General features: G+C 31.0%; 1 protein-coding gene across 1 annotated transcript; it reads left to right on the forward strand.

Annotated features, from left to right (window-relative positions):
• The first annotated feature begins 289 nt into the window (after nucleotides 1–289).
• LOC134840355 (uncharacterized) lies at nucleotides 290–24,394 on the forward strand. The gene is made up of 3 exons (XM_063856121.1): nucleotides 290–398; nucleotides 5,224–5,437; nucleotides 23,594–24,394. The coding sequence occupies exons 1-3, from the start codon at nucleotides 383–385 to the stop codon at nucleotides 24,339–24,341; spliced, it is 978 nt and encodes a 325-aa protein (XP_063712191.1). The 5' UTR covers nucleotides 290–382; the 3' UTR covers nucleotides 24,342–24,394.
• The last annotated feature ends 925 nt before the right edge of the window (nucleotides 24,395–25,319 follow it).

Here is a 25,319-nt window from a genome sequence, read left to right on the forward strand (position 1 = left end):
GCGAATAAAAAAGAAGAAACGGATTGTTTTGCGCTCGAGCTGGTTTTGTTTAGTTGAGATACCAGCTTTCTTATCGCATTTTATCTATCAGAGTAAGGATTTATGTTCGATATATATAATATTTTTCGCTCTCGTGATCTAATATAGTATAATTTTTGCAGCATGTAAAAACTAGAGCTAGAAGACATTCAATACTTTTGTTCAAGAAAACAAGCGAATGAACAGGTTTGTTTGTGGCTTTTCTTTTCATAACTGCTCACGAAGCGTAAATAAATAGTTTTAGAAGCACATACATTCACTGTTTTACTTTTCTTTGTCTTAAGGTCCAAATAACTCAACAAATAATTCAAGAGAACAGCACGCATTGACAGACTGCATAAATATGAACAGAGCCACAGGTAGGATGAGATTCTTCAAGTTTAATGACCACGTATATAGCAATTGTATTTTTGATATATAATGTCGTCTTGAGTCTAGAATCTAGACTCAGTTTCTTAACAAAGGTTCCACAAATAAACATGAGTTTTTGTGTTGAGATTTTTTTTTGTTTTTATAAGGTAAAATCGATAAAATCTCTATAAAAAACGGGGCTGCAATTTCCATCCACGGATTTTTTTAGTAAACAATTTCCAGCTACACACAAAAAATTACGTTTTTCATTTGATGTGATTTTCATGTGAAATTTACGTTCATCATTTTATGTGATTTTTATGTGAAAAAACTTTTGTCAGTTTTTGGGTTTTTTATATGAAAATTATGTTTGTCATATTATTTGATTTTTATGTGAAAACAGGGTTTTGTCATTTTATGTGACTTTAAATGTGAAAATTACGTTTGTCATCCCGCACTCAGTAAAAAGAGAAAATAATAGATTATAATGGATTTTTATAAACAGTCTCCACAAATTTCAAAAAGAATTGATCGTAATCGATTAAAAATGGATTATAATATTACTTTTTTTCGAACACAAATCGTTATAATCGATAATTTTACGAAAGTTTTTTTTCTCAAATTTTATTGAGTTATAATCCATTAAAATGGATTATAATCCATTTTTATGCACCAAATTTGTCATCGCTTCATTTCGTTTCAGTTTTATTTGTTTTGTGTGCTTTTCAGTTGGTTACCGAACTAAAAGAAACTGTAATTTTGTACTTGTAGCGATCAGCGGATATAGGAAGGGGGACCTCAAAAAGGATCTCGAAATACTGGGGGAGGGGGGGGGGGGGCAATGGGTAGACTTTTTGGATCCTTCCCCACTATTTTGAGCCCCCCACTATTTTAGGTCCCCATACAGTTTGCCCTAAAGTTTTTTGACGGTGCCAATGAATAATAATTTTGCGGGGGCTGCGCGCCGGAAAAAAAGCAATTTTTTGGTCAAACTTTTCCAAAAATAGCCAAAAATTGCCTTTTTTGGCCCGTTTTTTTCAAAGTTTTGGCTGCGGCGCTTAAAATTTGACCAAAAAACTGTCTTTTAAATGCCTTGGGGAATCTTGAAATCAATGGAACCTTGATAGGGTTTAGGTGAACCCTCTCACTTGTAATTGATTTTTTACTGTTTTTAGCAGAATAGCTAAATTATAATCCATTATGATTGATTTTTCTTGTGAAATAAAAATTTGATAGAAAAAGGATTAAAATATATTATAATAATTTATACCAGTTTACAAGAGATTATAGGAGAATTTCGGAAAAATTATAATCAATTATAATTGATTATAATTTATTAAAAAGTCACCATAAATGTTTATTAAAAAATTAATTAAAAAGTCACCAAAAGTCACATAAAATGACCGTATAAATCGTTTAAACATCTAAAATTGGCGCTTATAATTAATTATAATTTTGCAAAAGTACGATTAAAATTATAATAAAATTGATTATTTTCCTTTTTTAATGAGTGAGGGATCCTACGTGCTATTTATGTTAAAATTACGTTGGTCATTTTATCTGACTTTAATGTGAAATTTAAATTTGTCATTTTATGTGATTCTTATGTGAAACACACATTTGTCATTTTATGTGATTTTTATATGAAAATTACGTTCGCCAACTTACAAGTTTTTTATGTTAAAATTACGTTTGTCAAATTCAGTGATTTTTATGTGCAAGTTACAATTGTCATTGTATGTGATTATTATATGAAAATACGTGTGTCATTTTATGTGATTTTTGGTACATATGTGATGGTTACGTAGCAAAAAGTTGACAAGTCGTTAAATTGACACGTCGATATTGAAAAGTAGACAAATACTACATTAAATAATCAAAGTTGAGAAAAAGATGCAAACTTAAGAAATAAAAAATTAGTAGTTTTTTCCTGAGTTTTCTTTCTGTTCCCAATTCTGATTGGTAAATTTGAGTTTGTCTAACTTTTGACCCGTATGAATTAAAAGCTGTCGACTTTTGACCTTATTGTAAGTGTGATAGAGGGATCCCAATAAACTAACAATTTAATGTTTCGATGATGTCAATTAAAGTCTCAAAGAATTTTCGCGAATGAGGCAGATTAGTTACCTTTGAGAAAAGTGTTAAAACGACTGACGGGCGCATTTTGAGTTATTATTTTGCCGTATTTGCCGAAAATTGTTTTTTATTTGGGACTCTCTCCCACACTTGGTTTTAACCGGGATCCCTTTATCACACTTGTACCTAAATTTTCTGTAAAAATTACAATTGTCATTTTTCGTGGATATTATGTTTAAAAACAAGTCAAAAAGGGGGTTGTGGTGGGGCGGACGCTCTTCCTTTCAGGATTTGACCCCACACCAACCAGAGTATTACCCTTTGATATCATTTTATCATTTTCGCTGACCATCCCTTAAATATTCTGAATTTTTCTTCGGCGCCAACTAGGATTGACAAAAAAATGCTTTTCATTCATTTTTATACATAGAAAAAAATGCTTATCCTACTATTTCATTGACCGAAAAATTATAGTGTGAAAATAGCACTTCAAGCATTTTTTCCATGTTATGAAATTTTATAATGAGCATTTTTTGCATCCTTTTAAAATACAATAACAAGATTTTTGCCATGTGAAACTGTATGATAAGCACTGTATCCATGCTATGAAATTGTAAGATAAGCACTTTTTTAATGCCAAACTGCTTTTTTGTAACCAAAGCTGGCACCAACTTGTTTTGTTTGAGTTTTAAACCAATTTAAGTGAGCTTCCGTAAAAAAACTGCCAATAAAATAATATGATAAGCATTTTTTTGTACATAAACTCCATATATGAAGTTGTATGATTGGCATTTTTCTTGTATGGATGTCCACCGGAAACCTTACAAGTTTTGAATGGGAGAGCGCTCCAAAAATTGGTCAAAATTTTCCAAAAAGCGTCCAAAAACGTTTTTTTTAACCTGTTTTTTTTTGAAAAAATTGCTTGCTACGCAAATTTTTTTTTGTCAAAATAGGGTTTTTTGTAGTGTTCTGGGATCGCTCCCAAAATCAGATTCGCCCCTGGCAGAAGATTTATGAAATGCAATTCAGCATGCCCCCGCAGAGTCCGTTTTCATCATTACAAATATGACCTTCGAGACCAAATAAACCGTTTAGATGGTCTGGATAACAAACTACTAAGTCGCACCCCTTTCACCCACCCCCCCCCCCCTCCTTACCCTTCTGCATCTATCCCTGATTTGTGCGCGTACATTTTAGAGTGTATATATGCCTCGAAAAACATGCGTTTTAATTCAACAACACTAACTTTCTCTTAGAAAACGTTGGCAAATTAATTCTTTTTATGCCTATTTGGTACCACGTATTCATTTTTTTTTCATAATGACCCATTCAACAATGTGACTTTTTTTTGTCCTTCCTTTAACTTTTTCTGAATATAATTCAAAAAAACTTAATGAAAAGATTTCGATTTTGCAAAAAAAACTGCATTCTAAGAACAAGTCTACAAACTTTTGCTGCATTTAGGCAATGGGTTTCATGGTTAATAATCAATTATAATGGATGGACTTCAAATGGATTATAATCGATTCGATTTTTGTAAAAACAATGGTTAATAATGGATTTAATCGATTATGTGGTCCTAAACTGTAACTAATCGATTATGAAAACAAAGTTTTTTGACCACGAAAATTGGTTATAATCGATTATTATCCATGGAACCTCATTGCGGGCATCTTAAAAGCAGATTGCCCTAGAAATCCTTTCTGACCATCTTATTTTCTGTAATTTTGGATGGGAAACGGAAAAAGAACCAGGGCCTTTGAAATAATTATTGCTGTATATTTTCAGCGTAGAAATAATTTCTTTTGGAGCACACAAACATTAACTGTACTGCAGCAGACCTTCCAATGATTAATTGTAATTATTTCTAGAAAATGCCTCTGTGAAAAAATCTCTGGAATGAGAAATTAAATTGTTTTCTCTAAAAAGCACACATTCCAAAGCAAATTATTTATATATAAAAAAAATGGACTTCAAGATGAAGAAGAGTCAGTGAAGTTATCCGTGACCCGAGTGTAAACTAAGCTTGACTAAAATGCCGCCCGACTTTTGGCGCAGGTGGCATCTAATTTAGCGAACAGTTGTTCCGGCTCGGCGTCGAGTTACTTTTTAATGCAAGTAGCTCATCAAAACTTTGATCTTTGTCATCATTTTCAAGAAATACTTTTTCCATCCGTAAATGTCGGAGCTCATATGCTTCAATTTCCTCAACTTTGAGAACACATTTTTACATTTTCCTCTCATTTTCATTTTGAGAACACTTCGGTAATTGCGATCTTTTAAAGAACTAAAATTGTTTCTGGACTTTTGTTGCTCTAAAAGCCTTTATATTGACTTCTTGCGAATTATAAAATGTATAAAGTCTTATCAGACAGGTTTGAAAAGTTTGCAACAAAGTTAGCACAACTCAACTTACTGATATTCTTAAACAATTTCTCTTTATAGCATTTTCACAAATTCGGATTGCTAAAATAATTCTTCGCAGAAATAAGCTTTGAATACCAGCCCCCCCCCCCCCTCCCCTCACACGTTCCCACAAAATGAGCTAGTTTGATTACAAACTCAGTATACAAGCAGCAAATAAAAAAATGAATTAGTTTTAAAGGTTGTCAAATTTTTATCGACATTTTAAAAACACTTCAGATGTTAGGGAAAAAAGGTTACTAAAATTTCAAACGAAAACCAGCCTAAAAGAATCGGAAAAGACAAAAATGTAGTTAATTCTCTGAGTCTTTTTTTCAGAAACTTTTTTTTCAGATCGAGTCACTTATATCGTCCTGGTTGTGATTGCAATCCTGATTGCCTCGAAACTCTTGGTCTATCTACAGGCGAATCCCGATGTGGTCCGTCTTACGTTTTCACTTTCAAGGTTGGATAAGGGATTGGTCCAGCGTGAGCAGAATCCACTTTCAAGTTTAGACGATGGATTTGGCCACCGGGAGCAGAGTCCACTTTCAAATATGGGAAAAAAGTAAACATTAATTTTATTCGCCTTCTTTTTGTGATAATAACACAATGCTTCAAACTTAAGATTTGGAGTCAGGATCATAGGCGTAAATGCCTGCGTGGTTAGCTAGTTTCGATAGATTTCAGGTTTTTTCTGCTCTCTCTCCCGGCAATGCTGGAAAGGAGCAGCACTCCGTTTTAACTCATTCAAATTCAGCCGCGTACCTCAAAACACTCGGAGTTTATTGGGTGCTGTATCATATAATATTCAAACACTTTGAAGTCATGATTTGATTTGAAAACAAACGAAAAAATGTGTCTCGGTGTCAGAAAAAAACATGATTTGAAATTTTTGCAATTCAGACTTAGCTGCACAAGAGCGGATAAAATTGAGTTTGAACTTTCTTGACAAGCAATTTTTGTATGTTCAATTTTTTTTTTACAATTAAAGGTTCATTTATAAAAAAGCCTATTACTATCCTTCGAAAAAATACACTTCATCAAAAAAACTACAGATTTTTTTTGCAAAATTAACAGTGATCGGAACATTTTGTGCTACTTGCAAGTAATCAGCTACCCTTAAAAAGCTGACAACTAAAAAAATAAATGTTATGGAGCCCTTGTTTATGCTGTAGTTCAAAAAACTTAGTTTAGTTTATTTTAAAAAGAACCTAGCACAATTTTCATTTATTTATTTATAAAAGCAAGGAAAGTAATTATCAGTCAATTTATTTTTACATTATTCTAGCTAAATAAAAATATATATTCTGTGAATTGAAACGTCAAAAAGCTTTTTACTGTTTTTGAGTGCTCAATGTTCGTCTAACTCTCATTACGGAAAATATCTGCAGCTCATTTGGATTAGATTATTAAAATTGTATTTTCAACAAAAAATGATTTCTAAAAGATGACTGTAAGAGAACCAGGGGCGGATCTAAGATTTTCTCTAGGGGGGTGGGGGGGGGGGGGACAGATTTTAAAAAAATTTTCCAAAATTTTGACGATCTTTTTTTTAGGTCAACCAAATTGATTTTTCGAGCTCTCCCAAAGCACTGTTTTGCTCTCCCAAAGCACTGTTTTGCCCGTTTTTTGGGCACTTTTTGAAAAATTTTGACAAAAAAGTCGCGTTTTTTGGCGCGCGCTCCCCCTCAAAGTTAGTATATATTGGCGCCTAAGGCGCCTTTAGAAAAATTTTAGGGTCGGTCGGCCAAAAATGGATTTCTGAAAAAGTATCAAAGGGAGGACCCTTTGGGTCGGCAGGGGGTCGAATCCCTGAGAGGGGAAGCGTCCACCCCCCCCCCGCCCCCCTCTAAACCCACCCCTGAAGAGAACGGTCAAAATACTTTCATCAAACTTTTTTTTATATAATAGTTTTGGCTTCAACTTTCGAAAAAATTGATGGAATGCTTGTGTTCGGGTGTACTTTCTTTCCAGGAAAAAAATTTATAAGTAGCCTTTTTTGACGATTTCATTTTTTATTTTTTTCATTTGCTTTTTTTTGAAAATTTACAATTTTTGTAAAGCGAACACTAATCCATAGACATTAAAAAGCAGTCAGAACATTCAAGGCTTTGCTTAGATACGAGCCGTCTTGTTTTCGTTTCTAAATCGAACAAGAATTGGTAGATTTGAGGTAAATTTCTCGACTTTAACTTGATAGATCTGTTCGATCTAACTTGACAGTTGATATTAACTCAACAATCAGAAAAAAAAAAATAAAAAAATACATCAACCGATGCAATATGTGAGACGGGCACTTTCAGTTGTCCCAACTTTTCGACTGAGACGAATGTACAAGTATTTTAGCACCTAAAGAAAAATGGTACCCCTCGAATGAATGAAACAGAAAATGAACTCTTTAAAGTCAATTTTCGATCAGTATAAGTAAGAATTGCAGACAGTAGAGGATTTAGGTGGGGCGTTGGATGCTTCCTTCAAATCCCTCAGGGATACGACCCCCTGCCGACCCAAAAGGTGCCCGTCTTTTGTACCACTTTGAGATATCTATCTTTGGTGAGGTAACCTGAAATTTTTCTAAAGGCGCCTTAAGCGCCTTAGGCGCCAATTAACACTAATTTTTGAGGGGGGACTGCGCGCCGAAAAAAACGCGTTTTTTTGTCAAAATGTTCCAAAAACTCCTAAAAACGCCCTTTTTGGCATGTTGTTTCAAAATTTTGGTGAGAAAGTTTGGTCAAAATGAGGTATTTTTAGGGATTCGTGAATGCTAAGAAAATCAGTTTGGTCGACCTAAAAAGAAAAAAGATCGACCACATTTTCAATTTGTTTTTAAAAATCCCGCCCCTCTCAAGAAAATCCTAGATCTGCCCCTGATTGCAGAGATGATGTCCAGAATCTCAAATCAAATTTGAGAGATGCCTCAAAATTTTAAAAATGGCAATTCGTCACGCATTTTGAATAAAACACGAAATCTTTAAATTTTAAAAAATTTTGATTTAAAAACGGCAAAAATAAGAACAAAGATAGCCCGTTGCTGTGCGAAGAACACAGAATATTCCGACCATATTCATAAAAACTACAAATAAAAGTTCTTCAAATCATTAAGTTCTTCCAATTAGTGTCGTTTTTTGTAGTGTGATGATCAAACTATACACGCGCCTAAAAAGTGAGTCAATAAGACATAATTGACAATAGTTCTCTTTAAAAAAAATGGCAAATAAAAATGGAAAAAAAGTTAAAAACCATTGCGATTTTTGTCCTATTTTTTATCAACAATAGTTTTTAAAAATAAAAAATTTTCTTGCCACGTAAGTGCCAAATATAGCTTTTAACACTAAAATTTGTTTGGAAAACAGTCTAAACACAGTCCGATGAGGTGATACCTGATTTTTGTGGTACCTGATTTTGCAATTACAGGTTGAATTATCTTTTTTGATATGAGATAATATACATTTTACAAGTAGCAAAACTGAATAACGTGCATCGTCCTTCGAACACTTGTGCTGAACGTATGCAGACGAGTTCGGAGTATGCGAGCGATCGTTTTTTTTATAAACTTATTTGATGTCGTCTCGTACGTTTCTTCCGGATGTTTCAAATAATATCACGTTTTCCCGTTTATTGAAATTCCTGTTGACCCAATTTCTTAAATGGTATGGTCATATAGCCCTCGATTATTTCAGATCTATTTATTAACAATAACAATAAAAACTGTTTTATCATCTATCTGTTTGCACAGCAAAATTGAGCCGTGTAGCGTGGAAGCTTTATGTGTTACTTTTTTTTAGATCAACTTAGCTATCTCCTTCTAGATCCCAGTGCGCTAATTGGAAGTTTTGCCCATTTTTCAAAACGTCCTTGCCAGCCCCCACCTTGGCAAACTGCGTGATTGAAAACGTAATTGTCTGTTTTTTAATTTAAAATGTATGTATTAAGATAGGGAATAGAGATGGTAAGGTTTCATGGTTTGTGTGATGGTAAAAGAATGGTAAGAAAAACGAATTTTTTTTCTTCTGGATTTTGTGTGGAGATGTATAGTTTTTTCGCAGAAAACTCGGCGCGCGTTATCTAATTGTTGGATATCACTGGTTAATTACGTTTAGATTGTGGAATTAAAGTATTATGTTTTTTGGTACATGGTAAGTCAATGGTTAGAGTTTCAAAAACTGAAATTTTTTACCAAAAAAACTGAAAATTTTTTAAACAAACATCAAAAAACAATAAAGTTTGGTGTATTTCAACCTATTTATTATTTTACTAGACAATCCTACTTTTTGAAACAGTGCTCTATCTACCTTAAACTATGCTGAAGCTAGGCTATCTTGGAAAAAACTGCAAAAAGTTCAAAATTTTTCAGAAAAAACTGCAAAAATTTTAACTTTCGGAAGGATTTGCAGAAATCGCAGATATTGGTTAACTTTGTCCCCATCTAAATGTAAAATTATTTAGGTGTAGAATTTAAAATTAGACCCACATTGTATTGTAATTGGAATCATATTGAGACAATGATAAAAATTTTTGAATAAAAATATGGATATCTCCACAATTTTCTCTCAAAATACTGAAATATGATCAAATTTACCCTAATTTGAGTTCAGAAGCAGGTTATATATTTTCTGAATATCTGAGCGGTAGCTCATAAAGGCTTCAAAACTTCCGAAACTTCGAAAAAAAATCAAATTTTTGGAAAAAAATGCAAAATCTCAAGATTTTGGCTAATTTTTTTTTACTCTCACCTAGTTGAAAAAATACTTTTGTGCAGGTTTTAAAACTAAGCTCAATTTGTATTTTATTTGGAAAAAGTAAAGTATAAACTAATTAAATCTATCCAAAATTTACCATTTTTAAACTTTTGTTTCTGTAATTAACTGGTTGTTTGTCCAGTTCAGGGAGAATTTACCTATGAATCTCAAATCCAATGAACAATAAGAGCAATATTCTTTGAAATTTCCAGATCAAACTACATGATTCAACTCTTCCTCAGTTTTTTCTCAAGGATTTACACAATTTCGTACAAAAATTACAACGTCTGAGAAACGTTTCACCTTAATAATAATAAATTTCAGATCCATGATGAAAAATTAACAGTTAACTGCTAAAATTGACTAAAAATGAGGTAAATTTTTATTAAAAAGTATTTTAGATATTGGATGTAATTCAACAAAATCTTCGTCGTAACTGATGATTATCTCTCTATTGCTTCTACAACATAATTTTCAGACTTTTTCCGTAGAAATGTTCCATCTTTTAAAAATGTTCTTACTTTCTGCTTAATGCGTTGTTTTTGCCACAGAACTCACTTTGCAAGAAAATTTAGTCAAAAGTGGTGAAAAAAGGAGGACAAGAGTATCAATTGAACGAACAATTTGCTGACAGAGATGAAACTAGAACTGATTACGTCTAACTATTAATAGAATATTTGTACATGTTTTTCTTTTGTTTCCCTTGTTCAAATGCTACAAAAACCATTTATGCAAAAATACAATTTTTGGTATCATTAATTATCAATTTTATTGCAAAATAGTTATGAATTCGCTTTTTACTTACGATTTTTTTGGAAGTTTTCTCAAAAATGACTAAGTGAGAGAAAATCGGTGCTAGTTAAAGCATTCAAAAGCACATGTAAAAATTGAGAATGTAAAAATGTATTTTTTTTATGTTTTATTTCATATAATTAATATCTGGTTTTGCTAAAGTATCAGTTTGCTTAGAAACTTTCAGCATGCGCTATTTTATTTTCTCTAAAATCTTTCTGCGTCAATTTTGTGTTTTTATTCAAAAAAAGGAATTTAGATCTTGAAAGCAAATTTTCATTTAATGCTTCAAGTAAAATATTCCAAAAAATGTCGATATTGGGTTTAATTCACAAAAATTATCCTCAAAACATTTGAAATTTCATATAAATTTCCAAAAATTACATATAAATATAAACCTTTGAGACTTTTATGTTGGATACTATCTCATGATATAACTTATAAGCTACACTTTAGTAAAATTATTTCATAACTCCTAATGAACCAAACTGAGTTTCTGTTTCAAGTTAGAAATTTTCAATTTCTGTTTCATCTACTATGTTCCAACCTAATCCAAATTGAACAAAATTTCACCTGAAAATTGAATTTTACATGGAAGAGTGTATCATTTCAACAAACGTTCAATAACTGGAAGCAAAATAATACCACAAATACTTTGCTGCAAATCTTCAAATTATTCTGTCAACCTGATAACTGTATGATGCTATTTCAACTCTGAATTTTTATATTGAAGTTAAAGTTTGGTCGAGAAAGATGTAAATTATTATCTTGAAATTTTCATTCGTTAGCAAAAACATATATTTTGTCTTTTCTCGATCAGTTACCAATTTTTTTTACAACATCGCCAAAAAAACAAAATAAAACTATAATTTTTGAATAGCTCAACCCTTATTATCTGCTTAAAAATACTATATTCTATGAACACTTTTTTAAGCACTAAACAAGGAAAACTTTAAGAAGGTAAATAGGCAAATTTGAACTCGATTGTAGTTAGTTTTATCATCAGTCAGAATCTTTGAATAAAAAAAATAAATGACAGATCAAGAATAGTGATGAAAAAACTGTATTACTCTTACTCGATTTTTTCAATTTTATGACAATTGTATACTTTTTTCAGATTCAGTAAAAAAAAATTTCATAGTAATTTCTGTGTTTATAAAAAAGATATTAATTTCACCTTCTCTTGGAGTGTGTTTTGAGACTGCTGAGCATCTTTTTCATATTTAACAAAAAAAATTACAAAAAGAATGCTTCTTCTTGATATGACTGGTGAGCTCCTCACTGCTATATGTATAAAAAATACAGTTCGAACACTTCAAAACACCACAGTTTATACAAGGTCTTGACGCGTGTAAGCGAGTGTATTCTCTGCCTTATTCAAGACATGCAATTCTTTCGTTTCTATTCAGTGACGGTATCTCAATAAGTAAGGAAAGAGTTTGAGAATAAATGAGAGATTTAGATTGTCCCATAATTTTTAGTAAGAAATCCTCAAAAAACGAACAAAAATTAGGTTAAAACAGTTAGGTAAAACTCTTAACCAATTGTTTTTAACGTTAAAGAAACTCAGAATATATATCGTTCCATTTGGCCTAGCTGAAACAAAAAGCATCCAACCTAACCATGGAGTTTTCAAAAGCTTTGATATCAACCAATCAGAATCGAGCATTATTTTAAAAAATTATTATTTTTTCTGACATCAACTTATCAGAATTCAGCAGTTTCTGGACTTAACTTTGGATGGGAACAATCATAATTTAAAAAAATGTTAAACAAAAGAAACATTTGAATTTCTTTGAGTTACTCTACAAGAAAAAAAAATATTCCATGTGATTTCCTTATTTATGAACTGTATGTAGATTCTTAATTTTTCCACAATTTTTTGGACGTTTTCGTTGTCCAAAGTAAAATTCTGCGACTAACAAAGGTTTATTTAGAGAAACCTACCCAATCAAAGAGTTTACTTTTGAACCCAGTATTGAGTATCAAAGCTTTAAACTTACTGCTGAGTTACAAGTGACTAGAAAAGAAACTTTAGTTATTTTGGAAAAATTGAAGTTAACCAAAAAAGAGTACGATAAAAAACAACAGACTCTTTTTATTCCCTAACGAATTCTCAAATTTGTAAAAACTCCCCAGTAAAGTTCTTTCATTCTTCATTTCTTTAAAGATTTTCAAAGTTCAAAATCTTGCATGATAAGCTTTGGAATAAGATTTCCAGAGATTTACTGTGAAAAATTCATCAATTGCCAACTATCACCTCTACATCAAAATCAAAGGACTTGCTTCGTTTGCTTCGTTTTGTTACCTATAGCGGCAATTTTTCATGTTTTTACAGCAAACAACTTTTGTTCATTCAGTTTTGCGAATCTTGTTTGTGTATATTTTTACTTATTTGGAAAATTTAAGTTCTTCGAAGGTGAAATTGTTCTTTAATGGATACGACAATCTAAGATAAAGGAACCTGTTTGTGATTGGACACGACTTTTATAAAAAAACTTCATAAAAGGAAGTTGAAATTTGATTGGAGACAACAAGAGACCAAATATGGAAAATCTTTTCTTTTTGGTTAAACCCACACATTCGAGTTGAAGGTGCCCCCTCTCTTAACCATAAATCAATTTTTTTTCAAGCAAACTACCGTCAACTACCTCCTCTTTCAGCCCTATTCAATTTAATTTCAACCTAACTAACGTCAACGACCTCCGTCTCAACTGTAAAAGAATCGTTCTTTTTACTCTGTGTCTTTCACTCAACTTTTCGCTCAAAATGATATTCTCAGTCCAAAACAGAAACCTTATGTTGAATTTTCGCCTGATCTAGTACAACTCCATAGGGCGAGAAACTGTCTCTGGAGTTTTTCTGGCAAAAATGGACATCGCAATCCAAGTCTGTCACAAAGTGGAAGTGATGCGAAGAGTTTTTAGTGAACATCAGATGACACAATTACCCATCACGGAGAACCAACTTGGAACAATGCAAATGATGGAAGAAGTGTCTGAGCATGTGGGATTGAACTACCACGACACCCCTAGATATGTGGGTCAACCAGTCGACGATTTCCTCTTTCCTAGAGAAGAATAAGGATCAGTGGAGAACCCAATTACCATAAAAGAGGATGAGGGGTTCTCTGAGCCAAGGACTCCAGTCAGCGAACCACCAAGTCAAGCAACGGCGATGGAGGCAAGACCAGCTTTACGCTGCAGTGAGATTTTGCAAAATTTTGAGAACTCAGCTGCTCGAAGATTTGTAAACAACTTGGTTGTTCTCTTGTGTTTTTTAATTTTTTTTTTTTGCATCTAGTAATTTTATTTTTGAGAGATAGCACAAAAGAGATAAGGTAAGAAGTCTTGAAAAGTTCGCTAAAAAATGCAACGGATTAAAAATCCAACTAGTTTTGCAGTTGGTAGTTGGTAAATACTTTTACGAAATTTAGTTGCAAAGATGAAAATTTAGTTGCAAAGATGAAAGATGATTAAATCAATTTCAACATCATGTAAAAAATTTCACAACTTTTTTGCACATAAGGTAAAAAAATCAATACAATTTTTGCAAACGCGTTAAAAACTTATCCATAATTTTAGCACCATGCGAAAAATTTTACACCATTTTTAGCGCACATGTCTAAAAAATCAGAAAAAATCGCTCTTTAAGAAAATTTTTATTATTTTTTCTCGCATTTTAATGAAAATTGCAACAAGATTTTTTGGACTGTTGAAAATTTACATTTTTGGATTTCTTTGTTCTAAATTTGATAATTGAAAAATCCATTTTCTGTATGTATGTTGATCAAAAGTAGCAGAAAAACAATGTATTGTGAAAGGGAATATCCCTCAAAGTCATCAAAAAGGATATAATTTCAGCAATAAATTGACAATTTTTTTTACAATAAATTTTTGCGTTTTCGCATATGCATAAGAAAAATTAAGTTCAATTTTTGCTTTTTTTTCCCTAAAAAACCACGATAAAACTGCCATCTTACACAAATATTTCATAAAATTTTTGCACACTCCTTCTTTTGCACACTCTTGCATCTGGTAAAAAAAACCTAATTAAATATTTGCAAACTCGTTGGAAAAACATAATCAAAATTGCATCTTGCGAAGAAACTCTGAATTAATTTTTGCACGCGTGTTAAAAATTACAAATTTAGTTGCTGAAAAAACTTGTGACAAGTTTCCTATAACAACTATTCAACTATCAATGATATAAAGTATTTGAAAAAGCTGATCCGAGAGGCTGACATTTGAAGACAATTTATTAAAATCTGTCTTTGTACAAAATGAAATGACAGTCAATTTCTTAATATATGTAAAAATAATCATCTAATCTCTTCAAAGTTTGGCTAAAAGATGCTCCGATTAAAACCAAAAAGAACTCAAAATTCTCGAAAGAACAACAAAAATTGTGGGTAGAGACACATTAATCTTGGGTTACTATGAATTTTTCATAAAACTCGTTAAAACTCGTTTTCGTAAAACTTTTTCGTCTCACTGAAGTGTACCTTTAGAGCTAGGATATCTGAGGAAAAGTCAGGAAAAACATATATTTTAACCAAAATTTAATTAAGACATTAGCCAATTATCAGTTATTTTCCCAGTATTTGTATAAAAAATACAGAGCAATTAAAACATTAGCCAATTATCAGTTATTTTCCCAGTATTTGTATAAAAAAAACAGAACAATTAATTTAATTTCTGTTTTTATCTAAATTAAAAAAAATTTGTCGTATTTGACCAAAATACAAACAAGAATGTATCTTTACTTGAAAACCTTATCAATGTTTTCTCAAATTTCTGTGTTCCATTGGTTGTTTTTAGTTTTTTTTGCCACAATTTGAGGTGTTGATTGGCTACATAAATTTTCTAAAATCAAATTAGACTCAAAAGAGGAGAAAAACTTTTTCTGTTGATTGTTTTTACAAAATGAAGTTTAAAATTAATACATTTCGAGTTTTTTTTTTCAAGTTTCTTTGTTATTTTCAATCAAAAGCGTTTTCGATGATTGAAATGGACATTCATCAGATTTTAAGTTTTAACTACTACAAGCGTTTTAGAAGTGTTAATTCAGGTTGAGTGGTCGATCAGTAAGAAACAACGGAAGAGCCTATGAAACAACAATTGAAGATAAGGAACATCGTTTTGATTACCATTTTGAATCTGATACAAATCCAAAAACAGAATAACTTATAAGATTTATCAGAATAACTTATAATTGATAATCCAAAATTAATAGATTTCTAGTTGTTTATATCACAAAATACTAAAAAGAAAACAATAAAAATGTTTATTTTGTAAATTTTTAATGACTGGTAAGAAGTAGAACCAATCAAAAAGTTTTGATCGAATTTTCAAAAGTTGATTTGAGTATCGAAAGACTAAATTAAAACAGACTAGAAATCTCATTTATCTCACTTTGTTGTCAAAGGTATATGTTAGTTGTATTGAAAAAATTCAAAAAAAATGTCAATTGGGAAGTTTCATGAACCTAGCTTTGTTCTGATCTAAAAAAAATTTTAAAATCTGTGGATATTTTTTACATCTGATTTGTTGATATCAAATCTGTTGAAAATTCAATTTTGAGTATAAACTTGATTCTGATTGGTTGATATCAAAAAAGTTAAATTGTCCTAAAAAATAATGCTCGATTCTGATTGGTTTATAACGAAAAAGGTAAAAGTTTCTTTAAAAGTGATGCTCGATTCGGATTGGTTGATATCAAAACTTTTGAAAATTCTATTGTTAGATTTGATGATTTTTAGTTCAGCATGGCCAAATGGGATAATAAACATTCTGATTTTCCTTAACGTTAAAAACAATTAGTTTAAAATTTTATATAACTGTTTTAATTTAATTGAATTCCTTTTTGAGGCTATTCAACTCTTCTTATCAAAAATTATTTGACATTCAAAAACTATGTGACTGATTAGAAACGGAAGAGATGCATGTCTTGATTGTGGCAGAGAATACACTAGCTTTAACGCATCAAGACATCGTATAAGCTGTGGTGTTTTGAAGTGTTCGAACCGTAACTTTTATACATATAGCAGCAAGGAATTCACTATTCATATCAGGAAGAAGAGTTCTTCTTGTCAAAATTTTTGTTAAATATGGAAAAAAAAGATCAGCAGTCTCAAAACACACTCCAAGAGAAAGTAAAAACAATATCTTTTTTCATAAACATAGAAATTACTATGAATAATAATTTTCACTGAAAGTGAAAAGTCTAAGTAATTGTCATAAATTTGAAAAAACTAGAAGGAAAAATACAGTTTTTTTTATCACAATTCTTGATCTGTCATTTTATTTTTCAAAAATTCTGATTGATGACAAAACCAGCAACAATCGAGTTCCAATTGTCGTGAGCTTTCAATAGAAATTGATCCAAAAATCTTCAATCTACATTAAAAGCTCCATTGGTTGCAAGCTTGCGGAGATTTTGATGTAATAAACTTGTCGAAAAGTAAAAAACATACGCTAATGAGTGTTTAAGAGTTTAAGAACTGTAAAAAACTAGATATTTAGTTAAAAAATTGACTAATTGAAAGGTTTTACCTAGTTACTTTTTTAAAGTTTTTTGTTGCTTAGTGCTTGTAAAATTTTTCATAGGGTAGAGCGTTTTCAAGCAGATATTGGGGGTTGATTTTTTAAGAATTATGGTTTCGCACTGTTTTTTTTTTAAGATTTCAGAAAAACATTTGATAACTGACCTAGAAAAGATAAAAAATTAACTTTTTTGCTTACCAATAAAAATTTCAAGATAATAATTCACATCTTTCTCAATCAAATTTTTACTTCAACATAAAATTCAGAAATGAAACAGCATTATACAGTTATCAAGTTGAGGAAATATTTTGAAGATTTTTAGCAAAGGATTTGTGGTATTAACTTTGCTTCGCATCATTGAACGTTCGTTGAAATGATACATTTTTCCATCTAAAATTCAATTTGTGAAATTTTGTTCAATTTGGATTAAGTTGGAATATAATAGATGAAGCAGAAACTGAAAAAATTCTTATTTGAAATAGAACTCAGTTTGATTCATTAGGAGCTTTGAAATAATTTTACTAAAGTGTGGCTTATAAATTATATCTTGAGAAAAATTCCAACCAAAAAGTCTCAAAAATTCATATTTATATGTAATTTATTGGAACTTTTGTTAACATTTAATAATTTTATATAAAAATTCAGATGTTTTGAGGATACGTTTTGTGAATTAAACACAATTCCGAAATCTTTTGGATGATTTTACTTGTAGCATAAAAGAAAAATTTGCTTTCAAGATCTGCATTTCCTTATTTTGAATAAAAACAAAAAATTGACGCAGAAAGATTTTGGAGAAAATAACATAGGCATGCTGAAAGTTTCCAAGCACACTAATACTATAGCAATACCGGATGTTAATTATATGAAATTTAACATGAAAAAAAATTTCAGTTAGACACACAGTATAGATTTTGTTCTGATTAGCTTCATTTTTTTTCAATTAGAAAATTAGGTAGAACTATAGAGCTTTTTGCTTAATAAGTTTCGCAAAAATGTTCAATTGTTACAGTTTGCTCTTTGATTTCTTTTTCTAAATAGGTTTCCTTAAGAAGCGTTCTTTTAGAAAATTTTTGATGATGCAGAAGTTAGGAGCTAGATTCTCTTGCGTGTTTCTACATCCGAAGGTTTTCATATCATAGCCAACAGAGCTGCCCTCAATTTTTTAAAAAATCTTAACGTTAAAATATACCTTTAATTTTTCATATTTTACATGTGCTTTTGAATGCTCTAACTAGCACCAATTTTTTCTCACTCAGACATTTTTGAGAAAAATTCCGACAAAAATCAAGAATGAAAAGTGATCTAATAACTATTTTGCAAGAAAAGTGATATCTAATGATCCCAAAAGTTGTACTTATGCTTAATGGTTTTTTGTAGCAATTGAACAAGGGAAACTAAAGGAAAACATGTACAAATAACCTAGAAATTTTTAGACGTAATCAGTTCTAGTTTCATCTCTGTCAGCAAATCGTTCGTACTCTTTTCCTCCTATTTTCACCCTTTCTGACTGAATTTTCTTGCAAAATGAGTTCTATGGCAAAAACAACGTATTAGGCAGAAACTAATAACATTTTCAAAACACAGAACATTTCAACGGAAAAATCTGAAAATTTTGTTGAGGAGCAATAGAGAGATAATCATCAGTTATGAAGAAGATTTTGCTGAATTACATCCAATATCTAATGTACTTTAAGAAAGACTTACAGTAGTTTCAGTCAATTTTAGCAGTTAACTTTTTCATCTTGGTTCTGGAAAATTTTTAATTATTAACGTGAAACTTCTCTCAGACGTTGTAATTTTTGTACGAAATTGTGTAAATCCTTGAGAAAAAACTGAGGAAGAGTTGAATCATGTAGTTTGATCTGGAAATTTCAAAGAATATTGCTCTTATTGTTCATTGGATTTGAGATTCATAGGTAAATTCTCCCTGAACTGGACAAACAACCAGTTAATTACAGAAACAAAAGTTTAAAAATGGTAAATTTTGGATAGATTTAATTAGTTTATACTTTACTTTTTCCAAATAAAATACAAATTGAGCTTAGTTTTAAAACCTGCACAAAAGTATTTTTTCAACTAGGTGAGAGTAAAAAAAATTAGCCAAAATCTTGAGATTTTGCATTTTTTTCCAAAAATTTGATTTTTTTTCGAAGTTTCGGAAGTTTTGAAGCCTTTATGAGCTACCGCTCAGGTATTCAGAAAATATATAACCTGCTTCTGAACTCAAATTAGGGTAAATTTGATCATATTTCACTATTTTGAGAGAAAACAGTGGAAAAATCCAGATTTTTATTCAAAATTTTGTATCATCGCTTCAACATGATTCCAATTAAAATACAACATGAAGCTGTTTTTAAACTCTACACGTATGTGTTTTTTACCTTTAGATGACGATAAAAACTTTAACCAATACCCGAGATTTTTACAATTCCTTCCAAAAAACTAAAATTTTTGCAGTTTTCTCCAAAAATTTTAACTTTTTTGCCGTTTTTTCCAAAAACTTGAAATTTTTCGAAGTTGCAGTAAGTTTGAGTATAGTTTCAGGTAGAAAAAACACTGTTTCAAAAAATAAGGTTATCTAATAAAATAATAAATGGGCTGAAATACACCAAACTTTTTTGTTTACTGATGTCTGTTTTTACTAAAAATTATGGGACATTCTAAATCTCCCATTTATTCTCAACCTCAATCTTTACTTATTGAGATACCGTCACTGAATAGAAACGAAAGAATTGCAATTCTTGAATGTGGCAGAAATACACTCGCTCACACGCATCAAGACGATGTTTAACCTGTGGTGTTTTGAAGTGTTCGAACTGTAACTTTTAGACATATAGCAGCAGGGAACTCACCAGTCATTTCAAGAAAAAGCATTCTGCTTGTCAACTTTTTGTTAAATACGGGAAAGATGCTCAGCAGTCTCCAAACACACTCCAAGAGAAGACAAAATTATTATCTTCTCTTTATAGACATAGAAAATACTATGATTAAAAATTTTTACTGAATCTGAAAAGTCTATACAATTGTCATAATATTGAAATAATCGAGCTAGAATAATACATTTTTTTCATCACTGTTTTTGACCTGTCGTTATGTTTTTATTCAAAAGTTCTGACTGATGATAAAACTAGCTACAATCGAGTTCAACTTTGCCTAATTACGTTCTTAAAATTTTCCTTGTTTAGTGCTTAAAAAAGTGTTCATAGAGTATACTATTTTTAAGCAGATAAAAAAGGTTGAGTTATTAAGAACTATAGTTTTCTATTGTTTTTTTTGTTTTTTTGGCGTTTTTAAAAAAAAGAATTGATAACTGATCGAGAAAAGACAAAAGCATAGTTTTGCTAATGAATGAAAAATTCAAGATAATAAAATACATCTTTCTCGACCAAACTTTTACATCAATATAAAAATCAGATTTGAAACAGCATCATACAGTTATCAGATCGAGAAAACAATTTGAAGATTTTCAGCAAAGGATTTGTGTTATTAACTTTGCTTCGAGTTGAACGTTCGTTGAAATGATACATTTTTCTATCTAAAATTCATTTCTCAGGTGAAGTTTTGTTCAATTTGGATTAAATTGGAACATAGTAGATGAAGCAGAAACTGAAAAAATTCTATTTTGAAACAGAAACTCAGTTTGGTTCATTAGGAGTTATGAAATCATTTTACTAAAGGTAGCTTATAAATTTTATTTTGAGAAAATTTCCAACCAAAAAGTCTCAAAGATTCAAATTTATATGTAATTTATTGGAACTTTTCTTTTCATATAGTAAATTTTTATGAAATTTTAGATTTTTTGAGGATAATTTTTGTAAATTAAATCCAATTCCGACATTTATTGGAGACCTTACTTGAAGCATAAACAAAAAATTTGCTTTCAAAATCTACATTTCCTTATTTTGAATAAAAACAAAAAATTGACGCAGAAAGATTTTAGAGAAAATAAAATAGCGCATGCTGAAAGTTTCTAAGCAAACTAATACTTTAGCAAAACCAGATATTAATTATATGAAATAAAACATAAAAAAAATACATTTTTACATTCTCAATTTTTACATGTGCTTTTGAATGCTTTAACTAGCACCGATTTTCTCTCACTTAGTCATTTTTGAGAAAACTTCCAAAAAAATCGTAAGTAAAAAGCGAATTCATAACTATTTTGCAATAAAATTGATAATTAATGATACCAAAAATTGTATTTTTGCATAAATGGTTTTTGTAGCATTTGAACAAGGGAAACAAAAGAAAAACATGTACAAATATTCTATTAATAGTTAGACGTAATCAGTTCTAGTTTCATCTCTGTCAGCAAATTGTTCGTTCAATTGATACTCTTGTCCTCCTTTTTTCACCACTTTTGACTAAATTTTCTTGCAAAGTGAGTTCTGTGGCAAAAACAACGCATTAAGCAGAAAGTAAGAACATTTTTAAAAGATGGAACATTTCTACGGAAAAAGTCTGAAAATTATGTTGTAGAAGCAATAGAGAGATAATCATCAGTTACGACGAAGATTTTGTTGAATTACATCCAATATCTAAAATACTTTTTAATAAAAATTTACCTCATTTTTAGTCAATTTTAGCAGTTAACTGTTAATTTTTCATCATGGATCTGAAATTTATTATTATTAAGGTGAAACGTTTCTCAGAAGTTGTAATTTTTGTACAGAGTTGAGTAAATCATTGAAAAAAAACTGAGGAGCAGTTGAATCATGTAGTTTGATCTAGAAATTTCAAGAATATTGCTCCAATTGATCATTTGATTTGAATTTCTTAAATAAATTCTCCCTGAACTTGACCAACAACCAGTTAATTACAAAAATAAAAAAAAATGGAAACTTTTGGATAGATTTAATTAATTTATGCTTTATTTTCTCAAAAACTAACACTTATTCTACTATTTTGGCGAGAAATCGGAAGTTTCAATTTTGATTCAGCTAATGTGAGCTTTTCCTTTTATTTTTCAGAGCTTTATTTTAACCGCGTTTTAGCTCAAACTAGGGTAGACTTCATACTATTTCGATATTTTGAGAAAACATTGGGGAAAAATCCATAATTTTTTTCAAAATTTTGTATGATTTTCACTATATGATGCCAATTAAAAAAAGAATTAATCTTAGTTTCAAAGTTTGCACAAAAGTATTTTTTCAATTGGATGAAAGTCTGCATTTTCTGCAATTTTTCAAAAAAATTTTTGATTTTTTTGACGTTTCTGTAGGTTTGAAGCTTTTATGAGTTACCGCTCTGGTATTCAGAACTATATATAACCTGCTTTTGAGCTCAAATTAGGGTAAATTTGATCATATTTCAGTATTTTGAGAGAAAACTGTGGAAAAATCCCGAATTTTATTCAATGTTTTGTATCATCGTCTCAACATGATTCCAATTAAAATACAACTTGAAACTAATTTTAAACTTTACACGTATGTATTTTAACCTTTAGATGACGACAAAAATTTTAACCAATACCCGATTTTTCTGCAATTCTTTCCCCAAAACTAAAATTTTTGCAGTTTTTTCCAAAAATTTTGATTTTTTTGCAGTTTTTTCCGAGAACTTCAATTTTTTCGAAGTTGCAGTAGGTTTGAGCATAGTTTCAGGTAGATAGAGCACTGTTTCAAAAAGTAAGATTATCTAATAAAATAAAAAATAGGTTGAAATACACCCAAATTTATCGTTTTTTGAAGTTTCTTCGAAATTTTTTTCTATTTTTTTGGTAATAAATCCCATCTTTTGAAACTCTAAACATTGTTGGCTTACAATGTACCAAAATACTTAATACCTTAATTCCACAATCTACAAGTAAACAACTAATAATATTCAACAATTAGATAAAGCGCGCCGAGTTTTCTGCGAAAAAACAAAACATTTCCACACACAATCCAAAAAAAATCGTTTTTCTTACCATTCTCTTACCATCACACAAACCATGAAACCTTTCCATTTTTACTCCCTATCTTAATACATCGTAGACTCTATACCCAATGTTAATACATAGCATGGGAGACCGAAAATCTGTAGAGTATCTTAATACATGAGGTCTCCCATGCTCCCCCCCCCCAACCCACCGCCCGACTTTAGCCTCAACAACTAATACTAGCCAGCCCTCAAACATTCCCAAGTAATCAAGCAAAAATTGGGTAACATTTTCGGTACTAATTCTGATATAAAGTGTATTTCAGTTACTAAAACAAAATCTGGCGCAGAAAGTATTGCGTTTGGCAAGATCATTTTCTTTAACGAAAGTGAGTCGGTTGAGAAAAAGTTTTGATTGTTTTTGACGCCTGTGAACCAAATCTACCGCATTTGAACTCACAAAAAAAACAGAAGCAAAAAGCATCCAATTATTGTTGAGTGACTTTATTTTTTGTACCCGATGAAGACTCCAAAGACAAAATTATTGCAAAAACAATTTGGCTTCAACTATACATCCGGGTAACAAAAATGGTAGTCATACAAATCCTTTTCTTATGGAAATTTACAGACTGTAAACTGACTATACTTTTTCTTAAATCACGGAATTGTATGAGTTCCATTGTCGGTATATTGAGGGCAAACCGGGCTGATTTTTTTTTAAAGATTGATTTTCTATTAATGAAAATTGGCAAAAAAATGTCGATGAAAGTTTTGCCATCGTTTCAGGACAAAAACACTGTGGCAAGGAGATCACAACACGGCAGAATATTTGAACCATGTACAATGTTCCGATTTGCAAAAAGAGGAGCTTTTTTGTATTGGACACCCAGGATTCTGTGCAAAAATGAACGAGTACACTCGGCAAGGGAGGCCCAATGATGGAAAACTTTGTCGGTTGTTTAACGGATCGGACAAATGTGAACTACATAAATATGCGGACGTTTATGACTTCATATTTCGAGATATACGACACGAGGAAATGGAAGTGCTTGAAATCGGGATTGGATCACAGAGTCTCCAGTTTACCTTCACCATGTCGTCAAAGTTCACCATCGGTGCTTCACAACGTGCTTGGAGGGATTATTTCCCCAAATCCCAGATCTATGCGGCCGATATTGACCCAGACGTTCTTTTTGAAGAGGAACGAATCAAGAGTTTTTATGTCGACATCCTTAAAAACAAAACTCTCAACGAGATGATAGTGAAAATAGGGAGCAAGCTGGACATTCTAGTTGACGATTCGCTTCACAGTGTGGAAGGCCAGAACAACTTGATTTCGGTGGCCTATGAATGGATAAAGCCAGGGGGCTATTACGTCGTTGAAGATGTAGTCATCGATACTATCTGCACTGAAATGATCAAGACTCTTCTGAAGAAAGGCATAAATGACTTTGCTTATGTTAAAACAGCTGACACCCATCATAAAGACAGCGTCTTGCAAATCATCCGAAAACCCGACCACCACTTAAACTAGGCTCACTTTCAACTCACTCGAATGCGGCCATTTGTATTTTGATAAAAAATCATTTAAAAGTGTAAATATTGTCTAAGGGGTCCTGTAAATCAAATATTCCATTAAGAATTTAGTTTTGATTTATTTTGAGAGGGCCTGCCTAGTTTATTATATCAAAATATATCTTATTTTTTTATCATTGGGAATATTTTCAAGCGTTGTGGTTTTTGTTGATATGTCTATAACTGTGTTTTTTTTATCCATGAGGAGTGTGGTATAGTTTTGAATTTATCTTACTGAGTATATCGATTTCATAACGATTGCCTTTGCAAACAAGATAAAGTGGAAAATGCTCCATGATTGGGGTTAGGTTTTTGTGTAAAAAGATAAATTTTTAGTTTATTGTCTGTTTAAAAATCTTTTGGATGCTTGACCCAAAATTTTTTTTTATTCTGTTAAAGTAAGGATGGCTGTACACTCTCATCTGAGTTTGCTGATATTAAATTCAAATTAATGATGCCTTGATGTGATCGTAAAAGAGTTACCCCAATTTCATTGTTGGAGGCGTCGCACATATCCTAGAATGGTTTGTTCAGATCAGGAATGGTGTTTGAGATTTGTTCAGTTAGATGATTTTTTTGTCGTCAAAACCTTTCCGTTGTACTAGAGTCCATTCAAAATTGTTTTGATGTGTAAGAATGTTAAAAAATGGTCAAAGATACATTTGGATTTTTTTAGACAAATTTGCTTTAGAACTTAAGATTCCAAAAAATGCTTGGATTTTTTGGATGGTGCTTGACGTTTAGAAATTGCATCTTTTTGGAATTTCAAATTCCTTCAAAAAATTCCAAGAAATTTTACAGAAGTGCGGAAAAAAAGTGATTCATCTGGGTCTGCTTTCATGCTTTCTCTTGGTAGTTTTTATCAATATTTTTGAGTTTTTGTAGTATTGTTTATGATTGTATCAAAACATCGTCTAAGCAGCATGATTGCTCATCT

The sequence above is a fragment of the Symsagittifera roscoffensis genome, chromosome 2, assembly GCF_963678635.1.
Source record: "Symsagittifera roscoffensis chromosome 2, txSymRosc1.1, whole genome shotgun sequence".
In the NCBI taxonomy this organism is placed as follows: Eukaryota; Metazoa; Xenacoelomorpha; order Acoela; family Convolutidae; genus Symsagittifera; species Symsagittifera roscoffensis.